This window comes from Molossus molossus, unplaced genomic scaffold, assembly GCF_014108415.1.
Source record: "Molossus molossus isolate mMolMol1 unplaced genomic scaffold, mMolMol1.p scaffold_m16_p_3, whole genome shotgun sequence".
In the NCBI taxonomy this organism is placed as follows: domain Eukaryota; kingdom Metazoa; phylum Chordata; class Mammalia; order Chiroptera; family Molossidae; genus Molossus; species Molossus molossus.
In genome coordinates this window covers 113,577,028-113,601,834 of record NW_023425366.1, presented here as the reverse complement: position 1 = coordinate 113,601,834, position 24,807 = coordinate 113,577,028, and the positions used below count along the sequence as shown (strand labels likewise).

The following is a 24,807-nucleotide window of genomic DNA, read 5'->3' as shown; positions in this document are numbered from 1 at the left end:
ACATCTTAATGGCGAAATGAGAATGCAGAACTATACTCGTGTACTGAAGAAAATGTATCTAACTGGCCCAAAGGGGAGCCACGCTGCCGTGCCAACAGCAGAGCACCCTGAGGCGTGCGGCTGTGACAACACTCACTGTTTTGTTGCCATCGGCCTCGTTATCTAGCATTGCTGGTCGCTTGGTTCCATTGCTCCTGGCCTGCATGGGCCATAACCGAATCTGATCTTGTGGAAATCCCTGGAAAAAAATTTTAAACTTAAATTAAAACAATATCAGTTCATATTTTAATTCTGTATCACTGTAATCATTCTATGAGGGAAAAAAAAATCATAATTACAGCTCTTCCTGCCTTCAGGATCACTAGTATTCAAGACTCAAGTGCCCGCTATACCAAAAACAAAGGAAAGGAAAGGAAAGAAAGAAAGAAAACGGGGAGGGAGGCACAAGAGAGAAGATTCACATTCACATTTGACTTCCTCCACTGTTGATTCAGTTGAAAAATTAGGTCACAGAGCAGACATAGACAACCCAGAAAAAATGAGCTCATCACTCACCTCACTTCTCAGGTAGTGCCTACACACAGCACCTGCCCCAAAAGGTACTATCTTGTCCAGTTATAAAGAAGCAGGGTAACTTGGATGTCAAAACAAACCATTAGAAGACCAGCTGGCACTCACCATGGTCTGAGAGAGGTTCTGGACAAATTCAGCAAGTGAAGAGTTTTTCAATACTTTGAACACAGTGTACTTTACTTTTTCTTCATCATACATATCATTTCCTTGGTGGCCACAAAACTGGTCCTCTGCAACTATCTGAAAACATACACAAAAATACAGAACAACTGACATACAAAATAAAATGAGACCTTGCTGATCAAGAGTAAGTTCAAATGCCCTGGCAGGGTGGCTCAGTTGGTTGGAGGATCATCCCGCACATCAAAAGGTCACGGGTTCAATTCCTGATCAGGGCACATACCTAGATTGCAAGTTCCATCCCTGATTGGGGCACCTATGACAGGCAAACCGATCAATATTTCTCTTTCACATCAATGTTTCTCTCAATTCAATGCCTGTCTCTCTCCCCCTCTTCCTCTCTCTCTCTCAAATTAATAAACATACCCTCAAGTGAAGATTAAAATAAAAAAAGATTATGTTCAAATAGTAAAATGCTAAAAACAACTAGCCTTGCTTCCTTGAACCTTCTTCAGAAGATCCAAGGAAAAACGTTTCAAAATAACTAAAAACGAAATCAAGGTATGTATTTAGAAAAGACAAAAACCTACATTTTCACGCAGCCACTTTTTGTTATTGTTGCTAATCCTCACCTGAGGATATTTTTCCATTGATCTTTTAGAGAGTTGAAGGGAGGGAGAGAGAAGAGGGGGAGAGACAGATCAATGTGAGAGACAAATCTACTGGCTGCTTCCTGCACAACCCTGACCGGGTCCAGCGATTGAACCTGCAACCCAGGTACGTGCCCTTGACCAGAATCCAACCTGACCCTTCGGTCTTATAGGCCAAGCTCTAACCACTGAACACAACAGTCAGGGCTCATGCAGCCACTCTTAACTCATCTATAAGCATTAGCTAAAAATCTATCTATATGGTGATCACCAAATATGAAGACAGGATGTGCAATGCACCTTTTCCCGGGTAGCTAACTAGTTAAAACAATGTGTCTTTGTTTTCTAGTATCACAAATGAATCATGAACCAAGACCACCTAAAAATTCCCACCTCCCTGTTGGAGTTCTCCTGCTTTCTCCATCCTGTGTCAGGCTGTTCCATGGCCTGGCATGCCACCTCCCCATGCCCCATCTGGACTGTGCTCCGTCTCCCTATGGGAGCCCTCCCTTCTTACTCACCCTTCCACTGAGGCCTTCACCCCTTTTCTCCCCTCTGCACTTTTATAAATACTCGAATGTATCGTTGCTCTGTGGTGGCCTGAGTACTTCTTACATCTAAGTCCTTACTCTGAACTGCAGTGGATATTCCAAATGGTCAGGAAACGGGCCTACGCAGTCACTCAGTTGAAAACGCTAAAGGGGCTGCCCACAGTAATCCCTGATCTGTCAGCAATAAGCCCAAGTTCATGCCAGCCCTCAGCCATTGCAGCTCTCAGCAGGGCCCCCAGGGTCCCAAACCCCGCAGGATAATGGGAGGCTGAGGCTGACCTGCACTTGCATGTAGAGATGGGCTTCCTGCCGCTCCTTCCGCTTCTGGGCCTCAATCCTTTTCTCTTCTTGTAATCGTTCCACCAGCTGCTGAGGAATATCATGGTCGGTGACAGCTTGTAACACTTCACCTGTAGGACAAATGCATCTTCATTCACCTGTGTCAGGTTCTACTTTCCCCTCCTTACAAAGTCCCACTTTCATGTCATTGTTAATATAGCAATCTAGTAAAGTGAAATTACTTGATGCCCTGAGTCCACATCAAAGCCCACAAGCCCAATCCATCCGGCCACTATAACATGGAGTCAACCACCAGGGCAGTGACTTCTGGTGTGACTACAGAGTTCACCACTGAGCAGAGAGCACAAAAGACCACTTCTACTCACTCAGCTTGGATTCCCTGATATAAACCAACATGTATGCGTTCGTGCAGTGCCGGACGGAGAGGTCATCATCATGGCCCCCGTAATTGTGCTCGATTGCTTCTTCCTTTGTACACCTCGACACCACATCGTCGTCAAATTTACACCACTGGACAGGAGAGCAGTGAGACATCAACAGAGGGAAAGCGCTTTGGAAGCACACAAACCCTCAGGGAGTGTTTTCCTAGAACAGACCACCTGATGCTGTGCTGGGCCAGCTGCCTCAGGCATCCCTCTTAAGAAAACTCAACAGACCCTCCGCCTTCCTTGTCCTGTATTCTGGGGAATTGCTCATATCCATCCACTGGCAATTTCTGTAATCTACTCAGCCCATTTTCATCTTCGGTCCAATCTACTGACACTACAACCCTTTACAGAATTGAGAAAGTCATACAGAGAGTACCTCATTTGGCTAGTAAGACTGAAATTTTATGGTGTGGTTATTAAAATTGAATGGGACATTTTGTCCTGTATCTCTCATGACATAGTATCACAGCAAGTAAGAGCCTGACTAAAAAAGTCAGAACTTGTACATAATTATCTTCCAATCTCTTTACCGTGCACTAAGTCATTTTTAATGGTATTCAACCTCACAGTTAAAGGTTCATACAGGTCTGCTGCCGTGGGTTCCCTTAACATGAGCTAGGCAGTCTCCACCTTCGCTGTGTTCCCTGCTGGCCCTATGCTGCCAGAGGCAGACCCCGAGGACCCCATCTGTCCCCTTGGTGATTATGTGATGAGATCCACAAGAACCAAGAAAAGATGGAGCACTACTCGGTGTGGGCAATGGGGCACGTGGCACACCAAGCTATAAACACTGCCTCACTGCCCAGGCCTCGGTGAATTATTCTGTTATAATTCGTACCTGGAAAATAGTACCTCATAATAGATGTAAAAGGGATTCTGTGAGGTCCAACATTCAACACTATCAGAGATACATACATGAAGTTTGGTCCCTAATTTACCATTCAACTTTAGAGTATCAGTAATTAATACATATCAGAACATACAGATAACTCAGAGGCCAGGAAGGACTCCTTTGCTAACAAGGCCATCAGGCAGGAACAACAGGAAAAGGCTGGGCTGCCATCAGTGAAAATGCCCTACAGGCAATCACATCCAACCCTACCCCTGCCCAGAACTTACTTTGCCATCCCCTTTGGGATTTAAATAAACCACATAATGTCCACCATGATTATCTCCACTATGAACCAGGACTGCGTGAAGAATATAATTTGCAGGGTCCTTAGGATCTGTTTTTTGCAAAAATTCATCAAGCGGTAACTGTTCGGGGAATTCAAACCTATTAAAAGAAAAAAAACTTTTAAAAGAAATCCAGGTTTCATTTACAGGTAAAATATTTCACCTTTAGGCTTTATTTATTGCTAGACTTTCTAATTCACTGGCTCATCTTTACTTGAAAGGGGAAGCACGAATGTGACTTGGGAGGCCCTATGAACTGACTCTGGGGCAGCTCCTACTCGTTAGAACAAATTAACTGTTTACACATTAATACAAGATTTGAAGCTAATATGAGAAAAAGGCCTATAAAGCACTAAGATACCTAACAGAATGTTAAGTTCAAGGATACAACACAACAATCAATCAGTCTTGTTTGTGATACATGTACACTGTGACTTTCCTAGGAAAGAAATAATTCCCAGTGTGTGTTAATGAATGATTCTGACAGTGCAGGACTAAGACCACTAGGGATATCCTATAGGTCTGAGAGACGTGGAAAAATCAAATTTGGAGAAGGAGGACATGTAAAAAAGAATCCCCACCGATTTCAAAGACATCTGAACTCTACTTGTTTTTAAATTATTGGCTCCATAAACTTTCAAATTACATGGTAATGGGGAGGGCTGTCAGAGGCAGGCAGGAAGTGAGGAGGGCAGGGGAGGGCCCAGGCAGAGCATGCTCACCGACCCTAAAGGGGCAGCCCCCGAGCAAGCCAGTCCCGCTACCACAGGAATTCTGGCCCAGTATCACCAAATGTTCTGAATTCCTAAAAGATGCCAGAAATATGGCCTATTACATAAAATTATATAATTTTATAATGTTGACAATTAGTTCCAATAAAAAGAGAAACAAAACCAAAGGAAGAACCCAACAAAACACCAGCAGGTTGGACTTAGTCTGCAGGCTGCCAGTCTGTGGAGTCTGGTGGAGACTGTCTCTTACATATTCCACAGAAAAGGGCACCAAGGGATGAGCAGATGAGCAAACACCCAGCTGGTGGCAAGTAATCTGACTGGGTTACTTCTCTCTCTCCAGTCTGAAGGGTGACTGACCAGCCTAGATCTTGTACAAAGGTGGTGCTCACACTAATCAGGATAAAGACTGTATCCCAAACCAGATAAAGCCATATGTAGTTTCATTCCTGTACTCTGTACCCTAAGAATCTGGAAAACACCTGGAATGGAGCACATGCACACCCACTTAAGCATTCGTGGAAGTTATACCACATTCTGCAAGTCAACACCAAGTGAGACATTACAGAATGTTACAGAATCCTATTTAAACAAACACAACTAATATCATGTTCCAGTTCTGAAGTGGCATCTACATCCTGGTGACTGCAGCATCTGTGGGACAGGAAGCACCCTCTCCTCACAGCCAACCTGCTACAGTGCACAGCGGCTAGGAATCCTTGAGAGAGAGATACAAAAGGAGCAGCCCCAAATCTGAGTAAAAGTATTCCTTTAATAAAATTACAGTTCTTGGATACCTGGGCAGAAGGGACACCTATAAATCAGAGATAAGACTGAAAAACATACACAGACTAAAAAAAGCACTGAGATTTCCCTCTTAAAAATCCAGGTGATGATTAAATTGTAACCTCTGTATTCCACTTAGATTACCTATCATTGATCTTGATGTTTTGGTCCGTCTGGGGGTCATACATAAATCTCATCAGTTGTAGATGTAACACTGGAGGCAATGTTAGGAATTTCACACCTTTCTCTGCTTCCTGGAGATTGAAAAAGACATGCAAATTTACTTCACTGCTACTTATTTCTTGAAGCAATGAAAGCAAGAGCATTTCAGCAAAACTGGAACATGCTGGGGACTTCTGATGGGGAGAAGAGTTTAGGTATCCATCTAGGGTGCCTTTAAAATGTTTAGACCTGCCAGGCCAGTGTGTCTCGGTGGATTGAGCGTCGTCCCATGGACTGAGAGGTCCAGTCAGGGTACACGCCCGAGTTGTGGGCTCGGTCCCGGGGGGGGGGTTGCAGTGCAGGGGGCAGTTGATCACATCTGTTTTTCTCTCTCTCTCTCTCAATAAATATTAAAAAAATAAAAATTTTTAAACCTGTATTTATTTCTATTAAAATCATGCTTGTGTGAGAGTTCCCCTTACTTTGGATTATATTCTACCCTGATATCTACCAATAGGGGAATATCTAAGTAAATAAAGGTTTGGTCACTTTCTGGTTTATTATATAGTCATTAAACACTATGAAAAACACGGAGGAACACAAAGGGGAAAAAAACCACTAACTACAAAAGCAGAAGACCGATTACAATCATGTAAGCTTAGGTGTGCTAAGGGACACCTGGACAGAACAAGTACAGACGGATGCTGTTATGGTCGGGAGAACCCGAGGTGACTGGCTTCCTTTCCCTGGACTTTCATGATATTTACTTAAGAATGCACACTGTGGAGCACACAAGTGCCTCCTGTTCAAACCCACTTCTAAAGAATGTTCTGAGTCAGTATCAGCACAGCCCTTTGCCCACCAACATGACCTTCCCCCAGTTACTGCCTGTGCTACATGACACCCCCAACTTCTGAACCCAGCTTCCCCAGGGGGACCTGTGACTACAGCTTTCACACCTCTCTCCATCTCTGCTCCACCTTAGCCAACTTTTTCCCTCACTAAAACAAGACCTTGCCAAACTCAGTCACTACCAGGCCATCAGTGACCTTCATCAGGTCTCTTTCCAATCCAGACTTTTTCTCTGCACCATAACCTTTTAACACCCACTAGAGAATGTCCACCTAGAGCAGTGGTTCTCAACCTTCCTAATGCCATGTCCCTTTAATACAGTTCCTCATGTTATGGTGACCCCCAATCTAAAAATTATTTTCGTTGCTACTTCATAACTGTAATTTTGCTACTGTTATGTCTTAGGCGACTCCGTTGAAGGGTCGTTCGACCCCCAAAGGGGTTGGGATCCACAGGTTGGGAACCGCTGCCCTAGAGGACCTGATGGCTGTGAAAGGCAAACCTACTGGCATCATTCTATGATGTAAACTCGTGTATTTAAGAGGACAGGGTATGTGAAAGAAAAAACATAAACCCCAGGAACCTACTACCACACAAAGGAACAGCATGGTTTCAATAACCTAAAATAATAATAAAAGAATTGTTTCTCCGTCACTGTCCACTGAAACTAAGATTCTGAAATACGAATTGCTTGCGCAGACCACAAATCTCCAGTGTGGATAAGGGCAATTCTTCTGAGTTAACAAAAGTGTCTCCTAGCACATCCAGATGCATGTTTTCAAAGAGGCTTTCTGATTTACAACTTGGTGCCGAGTGCCTGACCAAGCAGAAGAGAAGAAGATCTGTGGCCCACTGCAAAATGGTACATTAGTATCATGAATTATAAATTAGCAGGCTTAGTAAACACAAGATGATCTGGAAAACTGTAAATCAGTAAAGTCAATGAGTCAAGGTTATGACATTGTAAAACAGACACTGGAGGGCTAGACCCAGGAGGGTGCTGCTGATCCACCCACTAGCCTGACCAGCAGCCAGGAACCAGCCAGTCACAGTCATTGTCCCTCCATCCGACCATGGGTTAGTCGCTTGTTCACAATACCCACTGCTCTGCCAGAAGCCCAGAGTTCCTGAAGGGCAATGTGGAAAACAAACGGGGATACCAAGTATCATGGAACAAATATCATTCTTGAAGTCATGACCACCCCCCACCCCCGAAAACTGTTAACTCCATCACACAAAAAAAGCAAATCACCATCAGTTGAAACCAGACTCCATGTGACTAAGAAATTCTATTTGTGACTAGGAGAAACTAAGGAGAACCCCATGTACTGACACCAGTAAGAGGAGAAACAGGATAATGGATGCAATGGAAGTCTTCAAACACAGGGACAGTGCCTCAGATGTGCTGGGTGACAGCTCTACCTCTAATAAACAAGCTATACTTCAGTTTCCTGCTGACACCTTCCCTACCCTCTTCGTTTAATCCCACCAGCAACACACTCAGAGCTCTCTAAAATAATAACATCCAGACCAACAAATAAAATCCTTTTGAATTCTAAATACCAGCAGCCTATAAAAAGATACAGGTAAACTGTTAGTTCACAAACAAAAGATTTGAGAAGACAGTGGAAAACTACACCAGGACACTGGCACAAGATTTCCCAGTTACCTGCAAGCCATGCTCCCCGGCGTCATATTTGTTGTCACCGTCTAGTTGTTCTACTGCCACATAATCCACAAATGATTCAAATACTTTAAAGAGAGAAAGAAAAAAGTCAGCCGAAGTTATCAGTAAAGCTTTGATTACAATAAAGCCAACTCAGTACATTTAGGAATGCCAGGGAAGGGAATGTAAGTCATTGGCCAGAGCCACTTTTAATAATCCAGCAAAGGTGTCAACTCTAAGGACACTGACACGGTTTCCTAAGGGTCTTGCAAAGGATAACATGGAGTCAGTATCCTAAGAACTTGAACAAAATCAAGTAACAAACTGTGACCAAAACACTTATAAAACTACAATTATGGAGACAGTGCAGAAAGTGAGAAGAAATGTGGGAGCTGGGTGGTAGGGGAAGTAGGGAGAGGGTGGTAAAAAGGTAGAATTGCAGCAATAACATGAATAAGATCTGAGGATCTAGTGTAAAATTTGGTGTCTACAGCTGTTGAAACCATACTGTACAACTGAAATTTGCCGAGAGTAGAACTTAAATGTTTTCTGCAAAAAACAAACAAACAATCAAGACACAAATAATGAAATATGTGAGGTGATGGATGTGTTCATTAATTAGATGAAAGTAATCCTTTCACAAGGTATACGTATTTCGAATATAATGTGCACTTTAAATATCGTGTAATTGTCAAACTGCACTGCAAAGCAATGAGGAAAATGTGATGGGACCACTTGATATCCATACAGGGGGGTAAGGGGTGGAAATCAACCTTATCCTACCACACGCAAAAAGAACTATTCCAAGTGGTTGTAGATAAACAGAAAAAATAAAACAGTAACAGATAAGAGAATATTTTGACTTTAGAGTAGGTGTTCTTAGGACACAGAAAGCAAAGACTGATAGATTGGAGATCACAAAATTATGTAATTCTGTTACACAAATGGCAACATTAAAAGTGAAAAGGCAAGCCCCACTCTGGGGGGATATCTCAGCAATCAAACCCAAAACTAGCATCCAGAGTACAGGAAGAACTTCTGCTGTAGTGGTGACAGTAACAGGAACCGGACTTCCTCTCCTGCACTGAACAAGCAAAACACCAGACTGTATGGAAAACAACACTGCCCACGCTCTGGACGAAGACAGCGCGAGTGGTGACCCCTGAGAGAACCCTCTAGTTCCCAACTACTGTGTACTTTCCAGGCTGCAAAGCAGGGAAGAAAAACCCAAACAGGGCCGGAAGGGCCAATCCAGCTGTAATCTGTAGGACAGGGAGCCCGAGAAAGAAAAGCTGCACAGGAAGCGAGCACCAGTGACTTGCAGAGGGTCCTCCAGGAGCCTTCAATGAGTGCTGGTATTCAGTAGAATGAGGATATCATCTAGGAGCAAGGAAAGAACCACCACCAGCCTGTGACTAGTCTGTGTTCCCTCCTGCCACAGTGGAAAAATCAAGACATGGGACTTTAGGCTAAAACTCAGAAAGGTGTTGCCTTAGTTGTGGGAACAAATTAGCTCTGAACTAAATACTTTTGTGCTCCCACCTGACAAGGCTTAAAAGCCTTGAAAAAGCCAAATTATTGCCAAGAAACTTAACTGTGCCCCAGAACAAAAGTTCAGCATGTTCAACACCCAAGAAGATCAAAATCACAACGACTGACATCTAATGAAAGATTAGCAGACCACCACAAAGCTGGAAAACAGCCATGATGAAGACCAAGGCAACTCAACAAAATCACACAGGTGACAGAACTTATAGACAAGGACATAAAGTCATCATTAACTGTATTCCATTGTGTTCAGAAAGTTACCCAAACTGGCAATAAGTATTTGAAAAGGTAACCACTTCATGATCTTCATGATCTTTAATGTGAATTAAAACTAGAGACAGAAATAAGCATGGTCAAGGAACTTGTGCCTAACAGCCTCACACTGAAAACAACCCATATATCTATCAAGAAGACAGTTTCAAAACTTGTAATATATTTCCAACATGGAATACTTTAAGACAATGAAAACTACCAAATTATTGCTTACTCACAACATAGGTGAATTGCACAGAAATAATGCTGAGCAAAATAAATGAGAAAGATACTACATCCTACATAAATATTTACCACACACAAATATAACCTATAATAGGGTGTTAGAAATGCAAACAGTGGTTTGCTCTGAGGAGAAGGCAGTGACTGGGAAGGGGCAGGGCTGAGTATACCAGCAAATGTTCTGTTTCTGGACTGAGTGTTCACTTAGTGAGCTGTACACTCATCATTTGGGCAGCCTGCTGTCTATGCTACAGTTCAATAAAAAGCACTTGTGTAGTGAAGCCTTAAACCACAACAGAAATTATCAGAAGGTCAGCAGGCCACTGCATGCACAGAACTTACTGTTTTTCTTTCCTTTTATGCTCAGCTGAATGTCATAATAGTCTTCTCTTCTATCAGACCGATAGTCCACCTCTTTACACTGGATATAGGACTACAATGAGGGGGAAATGACACAAGCATTATTAATCAGCAAAATGTTCTCATTTTAAAATCTTCTAGAATCATTCTTTAAAAGTGATAATCACATACCACCATTTTGCCTCTGAATAATTTAGGTATGGTGCCTTCTACACACGTGCCTTTCATCTTATTTTCCACGTTATCAAGCAACTGAAAGAGAAAGTTTTGGCTTTATGAAAATAGTATGCTTAATTAATATATAGCAATTTGCAACTCAACTAGGAAATTTCAATGGTCAAAGAAATTCTAGACTATAAATATTACAACCTTTGGCATGCAATTATCAAAAACATACAAAATCTTCTTCCTTGGTTGGATTTACAAAAATATCTACATGCAACAGTTGAGATTAACCCTCTATACAGCCTTCGGAATGAATTAGTAATCTGTAGTGCCTTTAGAAGCATTTTTTTATATTCATTTTACCTCTGTGGAAAAGCATGTAAATTGAGCACTAAACTTAACTCGTATTGGTCCACACCAAGAGATTAATGAGGTTGAGCCTGTCAACAGGATTGACTGGTTTGTCCATGGATATTTAATGAACTGGATTCAATCCAGCTAGTGCTGCAAAAAAGAAAACACACCTTGCCCAGCCAATCACCTTGAATAGCCATTTCATGTAGTGTGTGTGTTTGTGTGTCTTTCATCACAACTGGAAGAATGGGAATTTGCTAGTGACTAAAGCTGGTTTGGGGGAGGATCACCCACACAGAGGTCTGCCTCAACCACAACTTCTGTGCGAAGGAGGGGTCTGGATGCTGCAGGGATAACAGAAGCCACTCCTCTAAAGTGAAACAGGGTAGTCAGGACAGCTACTTAGGCCAACCTGTGATTTCTTCTATTAACAACTCAAGCAGATATTCCAGTTTAACACATTTAAATGTATACTGCCTACTATCAAGTTGCCCCTCATACTACCCTGCCTACTATCAAGTTGCCCCTCATACTACCCTCTCAGATCATTTATCTCCATTCTTTCTGGCTTTTAAACTAGACAGATGTTGCTATTTCCTTCTAGCCTAGCTTTGGTCCTGAACAAAGATGGGCACATTTGAATTATGGTGACATGAAGTAGGCCTGAGGTTTTATTTGGTAACAACTTCTGACAGTGCTTCAAAATATTAAGCTGTCATACAATTATAGCTTAAAACTTACCACTCGACAGAGCTCTTGAACATCGTGTTGCATGAAGCTATCTAAAGTTTCCCACCTTGAAAAGATAAAATGAACATTTATATCGAAACTTCCAAGTTTCAAATAAGAGTAAATTAACAAGCAGCTTAGATTAAAAAACTAAACTGTATAATCAGTGATTATTCTTCAATTCATTTTCTGAGAAGATTATTTGGGAGGTTATAATTCAAAGATAAACTGAATTTTATCAGGACACCCAAATGTTCACAACTTTGTCTTGTTCAAAACAACTTACTGCAAAAGGAGGTTGTGTTTACAAGTACCATACATTCGTTTAAAAACCATACATGTCCTTTTCTTGACAGGTAAAGCTTTATGCAGTAAGTTATTTCTCAAGCAAAATTCTAAAACCAAGCCACTATTTCCAAAGAGGTCAAATAAAAATACAATGATAAAAAAACACTTTAGCACAACTAAATGCCTACACTGTGCTCACAATTATTCTAGCCACTCATTCTTCCTTAAGGAAAGCAGCAGAATGGAAAGGCACGTTTCCAATACATACCCGAAAGATTTTGTTAGCTTTTTTGTTCCTACAGGCTTATCGCTGTGCTGTAGTTCATAGAACACCCTCTGTAATGCTAAAGGGACACTTTTGGATGAATCATCACCCTCTGTTGGCATCATGTACACGGCCTAAAAGAAGTAATAAGTAAAAATGAAATTTGACATGTATCATTTCTATCATTACAATAGCTAAGGTAGTTTAATTAAGGCCTTTGGTTATCCCCTAAATAGGCCAGAAAGTGTTGTTTTAAATCATGAAAGTCTTTAGAAACAATAGAGAAAATATAAGAAGGCCCAAAAAAAAAAATTTTTTTTCAATAACCTATAGCTCACCATCCAAAGAGAACCACTTTTATTTCATACTTCTCGGAGCAACATTTTAAAACTTAACATTACTTGTATACAGAAGATTTGATGAAACAAATGTTACTGAAATTATCCACATTTAGCCATCCCCAGGATATGATCCTACCATGGCAATGAACGAAAAGAGTACAAACAAAGGAAAGCCAGCAGACCAGCCAATGGTGCCCCTACAACCAGGAGTCCGTGTTGCCTGCACTGCTCCATGCTGCTCAAGACATTCCTAAAGTACAATGACTCTCTCCCCTACATTAGACTCAAGGGAGGTCTGTTCTGGTTTGACTACTCTTACAAAAGCAAGTTTTATCTATAATAGGTGAAAATTAGATTTCATAGCCAGTTTTCCAACTGATCAATTTCTGATATAAAAGTTTTTAATTGTTGTTAATGGCTTTCATATTTAAAACAGACCCATATTATTTCTAGTTCAAAGTAGGACTGTTAACCTGTAGTGAACTTTTGAGCACCCCAATTAGCTTTAAAAGTGTCCAAACACCGAGGAATAAAGATATGCACAAGCATAAAATGGGGGCCCTCTCTGGAGACAGCACTGTGGCACCAGAAGACAAGGCAAAGTTTGGCGAGAGGACTTTGCCTGTCCCTTAACACTTGAGAGAAAAGGGTGGGTGGAAGGTTGAGGAGAGAAATACCATCCATTTACCTTTCGTAGTTGATTTGTGAAAAATAAAGTCTGCAGCAGGCTGTTCATGTAACAAGTCGCTCCCTGATTCTTTAAACCGACATAGCCCGTGTGCTTCTTTGAATCCCACCTACAAGATCAGTTTGAGGTTGAGGGAAAGCTGCACAGGACACCTCCTTCCTTACTTATGCAATGTGTGTGGAGCGATTTGACTAGATATGAGCATGGTGGCCGACATTTCACTGCTGTTTCCCACCATCCTGACAAAGGAAGGAAGGCCTAGCACCCCTCCAAGTTCATAACTCATCACCAGGCCCATGGCACTAAACACCAAGGCCAAGAGTTCCTATCACAGGGCTCCCTTCAGTGGTCACTGACTCTGTCCATCCAAGTGTGTGGACCAGTGCTTATTCAATCCCAGCATTCAAGAAGCAGCTTAAAAAACTGTCTGCCGACATCTGTAGCATCGCCATCACTTACCAAGATCAGCACTCACAGATACGAATTAAATTCTATATACTTATATCAAACTGACCCCCAGTGTAGTTCTTACATATACATTAGGTCATATGTAGTGAACAAGAAATGGAAACAGGTGAGACCCCTCTTTTCTGTAGTCATATACACAGGAAAAGACAAACATGTATGCTGGTAAATTTTAATGCAGACTTTTAAACATCTAGACCTTTTTCTCTTTAGTCTTTTATTTTGGTGGTTGGTTTGAAGAAAGGGTAGTTTTTTCTCAGTTAATAGTCCCCGTTACCCCCCCCCCCCCCCCCGGTAATAACAGGAAGCTGAAAGAATGCCACTTAGCAGGACAATCCCTGCACCTCCATCCCCATCTCCTTCTGCACATATTAATCAGAGACATAAACAAATGTGATCGCCACTAATCATGTGACCATTCATAGAGGAGACAAATGAGGTCAAAGTTAACAGTACTCTGATTCCTGGGGTTAGTCCACGGCCTTGCAAACACACTCAGGTGTGTCAAATGGCTCAGTTAAAATTTGCTGATATGTAAAAATAATTTTTTTTACAGACGGTTATTTTAAGAATTATAATCATAAAGATCTAGGTGATAATGGTTGAATAAGTTTTGACAAGTGTGGCTGAACCAATAAATCTGTTTTGATTGGTAAAGCTGAAAAACCCAATCTACCATTTAAAACAAGAGACACGGAAAAGTTTTTTAAATGAAGGGAGGGAATCCCAAAAAAATTTAATTAGAAATACCTTGTTTCAACCCCTCACTTCTGATATCAGAATACAAACTAAGTGTATGTTTTGAAAAGGCTACTCAAGAGACACCTGATTCGTCTGTATCAGACCAATTAACATAAAACTAATAAATGTCCATCTGCTTTTTAAAAAAAATTCCCAGTGCCTCCCCCAGGCCGCATTAGCCAGGACTTGGACTAAGTAACAGTTCCTTCACAGCCATCCCAATGCTCTCTGCCCCATTCCTTCAGGGTCAGCCAATGCACTCTTGCCTGGGAACAGGGCCGATTGGAACCAAAAAGCACAAGCAAGAGACTGGTATCTGTCACTTATCTTCTTCCTAGATAGAATGTTACTGTTTTGCTTTGGGCTTTAAAGTTTGTTGGTCTTCTACAACCTGATCCCAACTTACCATCTCAGCCTTCACTTCCACTCTTCATACTTTCCTGATATTCTGCAAACTTTCCTTCTGGTGTCTTCACTCATGTCTTTCTCCCTGCCCCTAAATCCACTGTCCTTCCTTATCAAACAATAACCCAATACATTCTTTAAGGCCAAATCATCCCCTTGCACACAGACCTTCCAGGACCAAGTGACAGAGCAGAAGTATTTTCACAGGCCCTCCTCTAAGCTCTATGGGATTCCACTCATTACTTCACCATCTTATTGGTGTCCCCATCAGGATGATGCTCCCATATTTGCACACCCCTGACCTCTTCAAAATAAACACAGAGCAGCTCCTGCTGTAGTTCTTTACGTGACAACCTGTCTTATCCTTTACCTGACCAGCCTGTACGTTCTTTGAGGACAGAAACCCATGGCTGTCTTGTTGGCCATATAATTATATTCCGAGTGCACAGCAGGGTCTGGCATAAAGAAACAGCTCAATAAAACTGCTAAACCAAGCAGTAAATGTGAAGCTGGCATACATGTCTGTGTGTCCCATGTGTGCCAAGGGGCAAACACAAAGAGGGTGCTTATCGGTGAAATATGTGCATCTCTGATAATATGCAAATGTCCTCACTACAGCACAAGACACATTTCTTAATAGCACCCAATTAAAGAAAAACTTACGCAACTCCATGGGGAGCATCCGCCTGTACAAAGACTTCAAAAGTCACTTTGTCATCATCTATAAATCCTTTCTCAGGATCAGTCACTTCCTATAAAAAAATAAGAATATCCAACTTGCATAAGATCACACAGATGCTGACTTTGTTCCAAAGAGATAATTACCCTAGTGTCTTGTACCTAATAGATTAAAATACTACTTTTTCAAACACCCAAATTAGGCTTCTAGCTTTTCAGTGTTTTGGTTTGTTTTAAACAGTGTTCTTTGAACCAAAGGAGGCATCCCGAAGGCATTAAGGGTGCAGTGCCACAGCAAGGAATCAGTGTGCTCATCAGAGCAGGGCTGGGGAGGTCCAAGAGAACCCATGCTAGTGTGACTGAGTGAGAGCAAGATGTTCCTAAGACCATTTGCAAAAGGCAGCCAAAATGAACTGACTTGAGAATTCATGAAACCACCCTGCAACTATATCTGACTCAGGGAAGGACCCCAATTGGTATTATTTCTACTAAAGAAAATTTACCTATCAAGGAAAGTTATTAACTAGCTTACAATGTTTGACAAAATGTTGAGACTTGAGTCCTGTTGTTGGCTGCTAAAAGCTTAGCTAGGGAAAACAACAACAAAACCCCACATATAGATACCTGTCTAATTTATTATAAAACAAACAGAAGGCTTTGAAGAATAAAAGATTTAGGGGAACACAGAATGATGCTCAGATTATTCAGGCTAAATCCACTGTTACTTACACTCCAGGCCATAAAATTGGAAAATCCCCAATCATTTTCTTTATGGAAGAACAAATGACTAATACGACGACTGAATGACTTCTCGTCATCTCTGTAATTTATTATCTTCAGCACTGCTTGTGCATGACAAGACCACGACCTGTTTAAAGAAAATAACCTAAGCCTTAGATGACACATTTCATTGATGTTTATACATTCTTAAAAACTAGGCACATAAAAATATTCCCATATTATTTATTTTCTCTTTTGGAGGGACTGAGAAGGACATAAGTACCTTTGGTGGAGAAAAAAGCTAAAAGAGTTTGGGGGTGCCCCTATGTATGGCTTTAACTCATGGTTTTATTTATTTTATAATTTTTCAAAAGTTTAATTCAAGATTTTTATTGTATCTATAAAATACATGTTTCAATTTTATAAGAGACTATAGCTTTTGGGTCAGATTATAGTTCTTTTGATATTATTTGTAAAGAACTGGGGAAAAGCCCTGGCCGGTTTGGCTCAGCGGTTAGAACGTTGGCCTGCGGTCCTGAGAGACCCGGGTTCGGTTCCCGCTAAGGTTGCAGTTTGTCCCCGGCCCTGGTTGGGTCGTGCGGGTGGCAGCCACTCGATGTGTCCCTTTCACATCGATGTTTCTCTCTCTCTCCCCCTCCCACTCTACCTGAACAAAATATCAAAGAGTGTCCTCGGGTGAGGATAAAAAAAAAAAAAAACTGGGGAAAAAAAGGTTCTACTAATAAAAGTGTCACTTCCAAGCATCGCCTCCCACCCCTGGCAGCTCATAGGTACTGTTATTGTCAAGTTCTCAGGAGCACCTTCCACACAAGCCTCTGGGAAAGGCTGTACCGAGGCTCCCGATAAACTCTAAACATGGGCATTGAACCACAACCAAGAGACGTGACCATAGATGCAGCCAGTCACATTTGAGGCAGAACACAAAGGATCATTGTTTAAAAATGAAAAAGATATGTCAGTTTACAAGTCCACATAAGGTTTACAATGAAAGCAGAGCTGATATAGGAGTATTATGACTGAACTTTGAACGGGCTGCTAACTCACTGAAACACCAAGGAGCAATGCTGTCACATCGGCACTTCCACTTGCTCAGGGTCCTTATGCTGGGTGGGAGGGCTCACTGTGTTTCCAAATTACTATTCAGGCGGAAGCTGCTAGACTAAAATCTAGCCCAAATACTCATCAGATCAGAATCACAATGTGAACATAGGAAGAAAAATTATAATCTACACACAGCCCTGGCTGCACCATAAAATGGGCTTGGCACTTCTTAAAGATTCAAGTAAAAGTAAAAATAAAAATAAAATGAGTGTTCCCTGGAGCTTTGGAAGGACAGCTAGAGCCAGTGCCCTCTGGGGAACAACCTTCCCTGAAGGCACCAAAGAGCCACAATCTGGAGGTCACCAGGAGACGGGGCAGATGTGGTCCAAGGAAGCAGCTTGGTGACAAAGTGATCTGGAATCCCTTCAAACAGTGTCAATGGGGGATCTGATAAACGCTGAATAGTGACAGTTTTCAACTAAAGGGAAGAAAAGTAGTCAAACTTTTAGGAAACAGGCAGAAAATGTGAAGCCTCTAATCTTTGGATCCATCTGAATAGAGGGACCAGCAAGACACTTAATTTTAGGGACATGTTATAATATTCCTCGTTAGAAATTACATGCACAGAAAAATTTTCTAAAATAAGCCAGACAGGCCCATTTTGCAAAAGCCTCAAATGTTTTAATTTGAATTTTGTGAACAACCCATAGGAAGTGATTAACACACAGTGAGAAGGATGTCAGCAGAAAGAATTTTCCTTAACTACAATTCTCCCCTTGCAGAGCTACTGGTGAGTAAACTTAAGCCTAGTAACCAGTAGTCAGCTAATCCACTGGGCCCTGATTCCATGTTCATACAAACTTTAGTTTTGCATTTCCAAGAAAATCTTTTCTAGTTTGGATAGAATACCAACCATTGAGTTTTAAAGAGGGAACTGTTTTTAATCTAATTTAAAATCAAAGGACTATGTAGAGGCAGCAAGGAAATTTTTAAAATTTTTCAAATTTAAAAAAAGTTAGGCCGATCAAATTTGGCTTCTAATGTATTATAAACTATCTGTGGATTTGTAATTGCATCATTTAAACTGTCTTACGTGGAATCAGATTCAGCATTGCACTGGAGAAAGAATCCTACGCTTTTTTGGTGTGGTCTGTCTGGATAAAAGCGTGGCATCACCATAATCTTCCATGGCAGATTTCGCACAAAACACGGAGGGCTAAGGACCGACTCACTCAGTCTGCTGAAGCGCTCCACAGTGAACTGAAAGGTTGCCTCGGAGCGCCAACTCGTGTCTGCAAGAAAACACGTTGTCAATCAGAGCCCGCGAAACAGCCCTGAAAGCACCAGCAAACAGGGATAAACTATGCTATATCCAACCACAACCTAGCTGCTGAAACCTGCTCTCTGGGAGAAGGACGGAATCAGCCCAATTTACTAATAACCTAAAACCGCACAATGGCATACAGTTTCTGTGTGAATGACACCCCAAACTCAGAAGGCTAACACACACACCTGCATTCCCTCCTAAATTTAACAGTTCAGTGTGATAAGACCAGCTATCCTACTCTATCTTAATTCTCACATAATCCTTAGTGCATGGAGGGGCTTTGGAGAGAGAGCGGATGAAACATGTAACATCTGTCAAGAACAAGGGTGTGGAGGAAAAGAAAAAGGCTTGAGACTTGGGCTGAGCTGGAGAGAAAAAATTAAAGGGTGCTGAACTTGCAAACACAGGCAGCCTTTGGGGGGAGGGGGAAGAGTGGGAAACGGTCATTCCCAAGGAAGCACAGCACTGTTTAGAGACAGGAAGATAACTAAAAAGTTAGCCTAAAAATAAAGGTTAACTTCATTAGTTCACAATTTTTGGGAAACACCAGCCTGGACTCACTCTGGAGAATAATTTTTAAAAAAACAAAAAGAAACTGGTATTCTTTACTCAATGAGCCTAAAGGCCAATTTAAAAATTATGATTTCCTCCAATAAAAAGCAGAGTATTGATATAGTGCCTCTTAGCAGACTTTCAACTAACATCACACACTTTAGAATTCCACCTTTTACTGATGCTGGCTATTCATTTACAAGTGACACAGGCCCCAGATTAGCTTTGACAAATCCAGCAGTGTCCATATTGACGCTTCTCAGACTCGTGTGAAGGAGTGGTCCTCCCAATGCCACCCACCAAACTGTCACTGCCAGCACTTCATAAGAAAACATCATAAACTGCCACAGCAAGGTACCCATTTCTAAATGCTCTCTCTCACTTTCTGCACCTATCTCCTTGCAGACTGGAAACAGTTCACAGAAGGGCAGGGGACCAAGGGCCACACCATGAGGAGCCACAGTTGGTCTACAGAATAGAAGGAGCCTGGAAGGCTTTTAAAGAATCAGGTGCTATTTTGTCATCCTGCCCCTCCCACCCCCTGGCTCCTGAAGTACCCAATGAGACTGGAAGTTTAGGGTAAGAAGAGCCAGTTTATAGCACACTCCCTTCATCCTTCAGTCTCCAATCTGCACAGAGACAGCTGAGTGCTCAAGATGCAGACTTCTCAGTGTACACAAACTGCTTAATTTGCGACTAACTGAATTTGTTCTTAGGAAAACATGTCCATCAGTCCTCATGAGAGGGTAATAATATTCTTAACCAAAGAAAGAAAAACCAAAAGTATGCATGACAGTTGGTATTTTTACCTTCTTTTAAACACTTTCTTCATCCCTATTTTTTTCTCCCTACATATAACCCTGCTCGGCAGTTTACAGAGAAGCCCTCTGAAAGAAGAGTGGCTGAGCAGGGGTGAGCCATGTCTAAGAGGTGCTTTCTATATTCAAGCCTCTCATGGTGGCAGGTAACCCTAATCCCTCTGAAGGATAATAAAAGTCCACCGAAAAGGCAAAAGAAACTTGCTCAAGAGAATGATGTCTAGAATGGCTTAGGAGAAAAGTGGGTCACTTTTTTGTAGACACACAGATCACATTTGAGCAGCATTTGAATCCTTTAAGGTAGGCAAGGGCAGCCATTACTTAATTCCCACTTTATAAACGAAGAAACCAAGGCTCGCTGAGTTAAGTGGCTCATCTTACCCAAGGTATTTTACAAAGTGACCACGGCAGTTTCAATACCCAAGATTTGTGAACACTAAGCACAATGACCCTGCCTCTTATCTGTAGAATGTCATTCTAACACTCCGCCAAACACAGACCCAAATAAAACTGACCTGCTTTACAGTGATCAAAGAACTGAAAGGAACCAAATAAAACTGACCCCAGGACACTCACTCCTGGGACCTAAAGAGTTCAACATTGCAGGGTCCCACCTCTCTTCTAATGCTCTGATTTTGTTTTCAGATACAATTCAACAGTTTGTAGAATTAGATTTTTATATAGACAAAAATGGATACATATTATAAATGCTTTTCTGTTCTTCCACCCCACACTTTAGTCAAATTCCTAAGTTAATCTTTAAATATAAAAGAGGACCCAACAACAGTAAAGTCAGCGTGGTACTAAGTCCATGAGATGGCAGGCCCAGCAGAGGCTCAGTGCCCCAAGCCTGGTGCAGCCCTGGCTCATGGTACTCACTTCACACTTGTTAAAGTATGCACTAGATGTGAGATTCTGCCTCACATTGAAGGCACATACATCCTTAGAACATACTTTTCTTCCAAAACATGCTAATCAGGAAATTTAACATAACATTTCATATGAATAGAAACCTCATCCTATGGCTGGCAATTCTTTATACTAACTGAATGGTTGAAAATTTGCATTAAATACCAAAAGGTCAAAATAGAAGAGTCTAAAAAAAAGAGAAGCTGACTAGAAACCCACCTTCGGCAGATAAGGCTGGCCTGATATGTCCCTATGAAGAATTACAAGAAGGCAATATAACTCTGCCCAAGAAAATGGATAAAAGGTACTTGGGAACCTATGTACTATTTTTGCAACTTCCTGTGTCTATAACTACTTCAAAATTAAAAATGTTTTCAAAGCAGTACACCTGGGATTATAAATGATGCCCCTACATCCTGCAGTATTAGTATTTCTCCAAACAGAAACTCTAAATTGCCAGGTTGCCACAGAGCACCTATTTCATCACCCCATGCACCTTTCTACTGTAAATAATAGGACAATGAGCTATGTTAACTGCTGCCATCAGACATCCTCAGTCAGAAAAGATAGCCCACTACCTTCCCATATTGTCCCCGAAGAGGAAGCAGCAGCTCCCACCAAGCCTATTCTTACAACAATCTTATCTTCGCAGGGCAAAGGCCAATGTACCAGCGTGGGGTTCAGTTGGTGTGAAAAAGTAGAGGAGGATAAAATATTTTGGTTTCTGAATAAGAAAGGTTAGCCTGAAGTTTCCCCAAATGGCATTCTTGCAGTTAATTTAATCAAGCCTCCATTATTCATTTGAATACACGTCTTTACAAGTCCTATTTAATTCCCAGAAATTACTTTTGTTTCATGGGTACCAACGATCTCAATCTAGATCCACTTAAATCTGCAGAGGCTGCATTAGCTCTGAAACTTCTCATGGTCACCTCAGGAAAAACAATAAACTGAATCAAAGTAGAGTAGGTGGGCACAACTAGAAAATGATTTTGATACTTGCCCACAATTCCATATTAACAGAATTTGTAAATACTCTCTACTTCACAAACATTTTTCCAATCTGTGTTATTAGCTACTTAACTTTTGTATAAAAACCATCCCTTACTAAGGCCTCTCTGCAAAATTAAGGCACTGATCATTGTAATCCAGTGTTTTCTATATTAAGATGTTAAAAGGAGATTCAGGAAAAGGTGTTCTCAAGTCCAGAATCTTGGGGAATCATTAACAAAACGTCTTTGGAGAAAGATGTTTAGATACCAACAGCTCAGAGAAGTACTATCATATAAAAAACTTGTTTAACCTAGCACTCCTCAAACTTCCTAGATTCACAACACACTTATGTCCTGCAGAAGAGTGTTTTGAAATACACATCGCAGCTGGGGCAATACTGCCCTTAAGGCTTCTACTCCTAGAACAAGAACCACCTCCCTCCCGCCCCTTAGCCATCAAATAAAAATGATCCTTTTCATTCTCTTACTCCTGGGCCTTTCAAAGGGCACCTGAAATCCAAACCAGGAAGAAAGTGCTATTGAAAACCACTCTTCTTTCTCCTATAATATGCTTTTTCCATTTGGTAATTCACAACAGGAGCATTTTCACTTTTGGGTTCTATGGTTCAGCATCATTATTTACTACTAATAATTTAGTAAAATTGCCTCAAGAGAAAAGGGATTTTACATACATTCTGATCTCATAAAAGTGGTTCACAAATGAGGCAATTCTGGCTCCCAAGAGATATCTGGCATTGTCTAGACATTTAGTTGTCACAACCGGGGGAATAAGGGTGGTATGACACCGGTTCTACAATGCACAGGACAGTCCCCTACAACGACCCACCCAAAAAGGCAACAGAGCCGAGGCTGAGACAACCTGCCCTTTTATCTGCACCTGTGCCTTTCCCCATGCCCCCCCCACCCCCCGCATAAAAACACTAGTGGAAATATCAGTATAAAATCGCTCTGTGGAAACTAGACTGAAAGTGCTGTGTCTAGGTTAGGCTAGCTATTGCTCCCCATGGAGGCCTAGCATGGGGCCTAGAATTGGTCCTTAACTCACACCTAGCAGGCACATCAGATCTGGCTGTGCCTTCCCACTGTGTTCTCTGAATCACTTTTGGCACCTCCGGTGTCTAAAATAAAACCAAGAGCCCAGCAACCAAAGAGACCACACCCACACCGTTGCCCTTGGTCTAGAGTGGAAAGCGCACTCCACAGGTAACAAAGCAGCGGGGTTTAGACCACGCCTCTTTACCTTCCTCAGATATTGCCTCAGCCAGCTGCCAGGGGGTAAACCGCACTGTGAGAGAACTCTCAACTACGGCTGCAGTTTCTCATGGAGGCTGAACTTTTGGCAGGAGGTCTGAACAGCAGTCCTTCTGGTGGTGCAGCCCGTGGCTGATGAGGTTTCTTTCAACTGCCCCGTTACACCCCTGGGAAGGACACAACCCTCATGAGGATTGATGGACATGCTTTTGACAGAACATGGTTTCATATTACACTGCAAGATTCCAGGGGCTGCATAAAGTGATTACTGGCTGTACCTGGTCATGATTTTGACCTTGCAAATGTACAGGTCACATAATCTGATAATTTTTAAAGAAGAAACTGCCTCAAAAGAAAATGATTCCCTAGGCACAAAATGACCATGCATGTACATATGCATGTTTTTTTTGCATAGAAGATATAGACCAAAAGTTAGTGTGGGAGAATGAAGCCCAAAGCTCGGTCTGATTTCACACCTAACAGGAGTGGGGTACAGACAACTGATATACACACTACACTAAGAATACAATGGAAAGCAAAGTTCCAATGTCTAGAAGTATCTTGCTGCAAACAAGAAGGAAAGGAGAGTAACATGTACTTATTCTGAATACTAACAGTGGCTGGAAAATTGCAGGCCTGAGTTCCCATCTATTATAAACTTCTGTATTTGAACCTTCTCACCTAGGCTGGGGAGAATCAACTTACCTTGAAATCTGCAGGCAATCTTGAAATTCAACACTTAATTTTTCTTCAGATACAGCCTCCTAAAAACTAGCTACTTTTAAAAAACTCAGAAGTACTTGAAGAAGAAACAGGCATCACATCTATTTGTGTTTCTGACAGAGTTTTCTGCCCAATGCAAGCAAGCAAACCACACATACTTACCATCCTCCATGTCCTCCTCTGTGTTGTTGTGCCCATCACTCATGGCTACATTCCCGTTGATAACAGGGTTTTGAGTAATTCTTGGTGGGTCATCTGTATCTCCAGCTTTAAAGAAAACAAAGAAATTCCATATTTTTACCTTCATGGCTTAAATCAATAAACAAAAATATACTTTTGATGAGTTATAGGAACTAGTAAGTTCCAACTGTGCCTTAATAAATGCATCCTAACCCAAAAGGTATTCACTAGTATATTTGCTGAATATAAACTTGGTCATGCTAAATCTTCTTGAACGTACACTATACTACACAATAATCTGCTCCACCTGCAATGGTATTTATTTTGAAGTATTTAAACCCAATCAATCCTACAGAAAATACTGTTGAGGATTTACCAAATATACACAAGAGTGTACATTAGATCTTTTTACCACAGATACATGTCAGTGTCTTAAAACATTAATTATCATCCACAAAGTCTCTGGACAATTACTGTATAATTGAAGTATAAATCCATGCAAAAACCAGGACTGGTATTGGGGGTGGGGGGAACCACAGGGAATTGGGAAGGAGGTTCCTGGGAAAATTGGCATGTATAAAGAGCCCAGAAAGGATTGAGGAAATAATAAAATGGTTTTGGTATTCTGAATGCTTGCTAAAATCTGGCTTGAAAAACATTTACGTATAATCAGACGTGTGGATTCAAAACTTTTAAGCGATGGCTGGCAAATATAAGGTGTGAATTCTAACTGTA

The 24,807-nt window shown here is 41.4% G+C and overlaps 1 protein-coding gene across 9 annotated transcripts in view; it reads right to left on the bottom strand.

The window, feature by feature from the left end:
- USP7 (ubiquitin specific peptidase 7) overlaps window positions 1–24,807 on the bottom strand; it is a 68,760-nt gene that overhangs the window by 11,398 nt on the left and 32,555 nt on the right. For 3 of the 9 annotated variants that reach the window (XM_036280795.1, XM_036280796.1, XM_036280797.1), the window contains exons 2-17: window positions 24,055–24,159; window positions 18,393–18,591; window positions 16,247–16,385; window positions 15,503–15,591; window positions 13,229–13,337; window positions 12,203–12,333; window positions 11,659–11,713; window positions 10,570–10,650; window positions 10,381–10,471; window positions 7,999–8,081; window positions 5,460–5,569; window positions 3,742–3,898; window positions 2,560–2,704; window positions 2,174–2,304; window positions 679–813; window positions 137–238 (exon numbers count right to left, since the gene is read on the bottom strand). In XM_036280795.1, the coding sequence (XP_036136688.1) occupies window positions 137–238; window positions 679–813; window positions 2,174–2,304; window positions 2,560–2,704; window positions 3,742–3,898; window positions 5,460–5,569; window positions 7,999–8,081; window positions 10,381–10,471; window positions 10,570–10,650; window positions 11,659–11,713; window positions 12,203–12,333; window positions 13,229–13,337; window positions 15,503–15,591; window positions 16,247–16,385; window positions 18,393–18,591; window positions 24,055–24,159 (1,862 nt within the window). Of the gene's footprint in view, window positions 1–136; window positions 239–678; window positions 814–2,173; window positions 2,305–2,559; window positions 2,705–3,741; window positions 3,899–5,459; window positions 5,570–7,998; window positions 8,082–10,380; window positions 10,472–10,569; window positions 10,651–11,658; window positions 11,714–12,202; window positions 12,334–13,228; window positions 13,338–15,502; window positions 15,592–16,246; window positions 16,386–18,392; window positions 18,592–23,158; window positions 23,337–24,054; window positions 24,163–24,807 lie in introns of those variants that run through there. The other 6 variants (XM_036280799.1, XM_036280802.1, XM_036280801.1 and 3 more) reach the window with 6 other exon arrangements.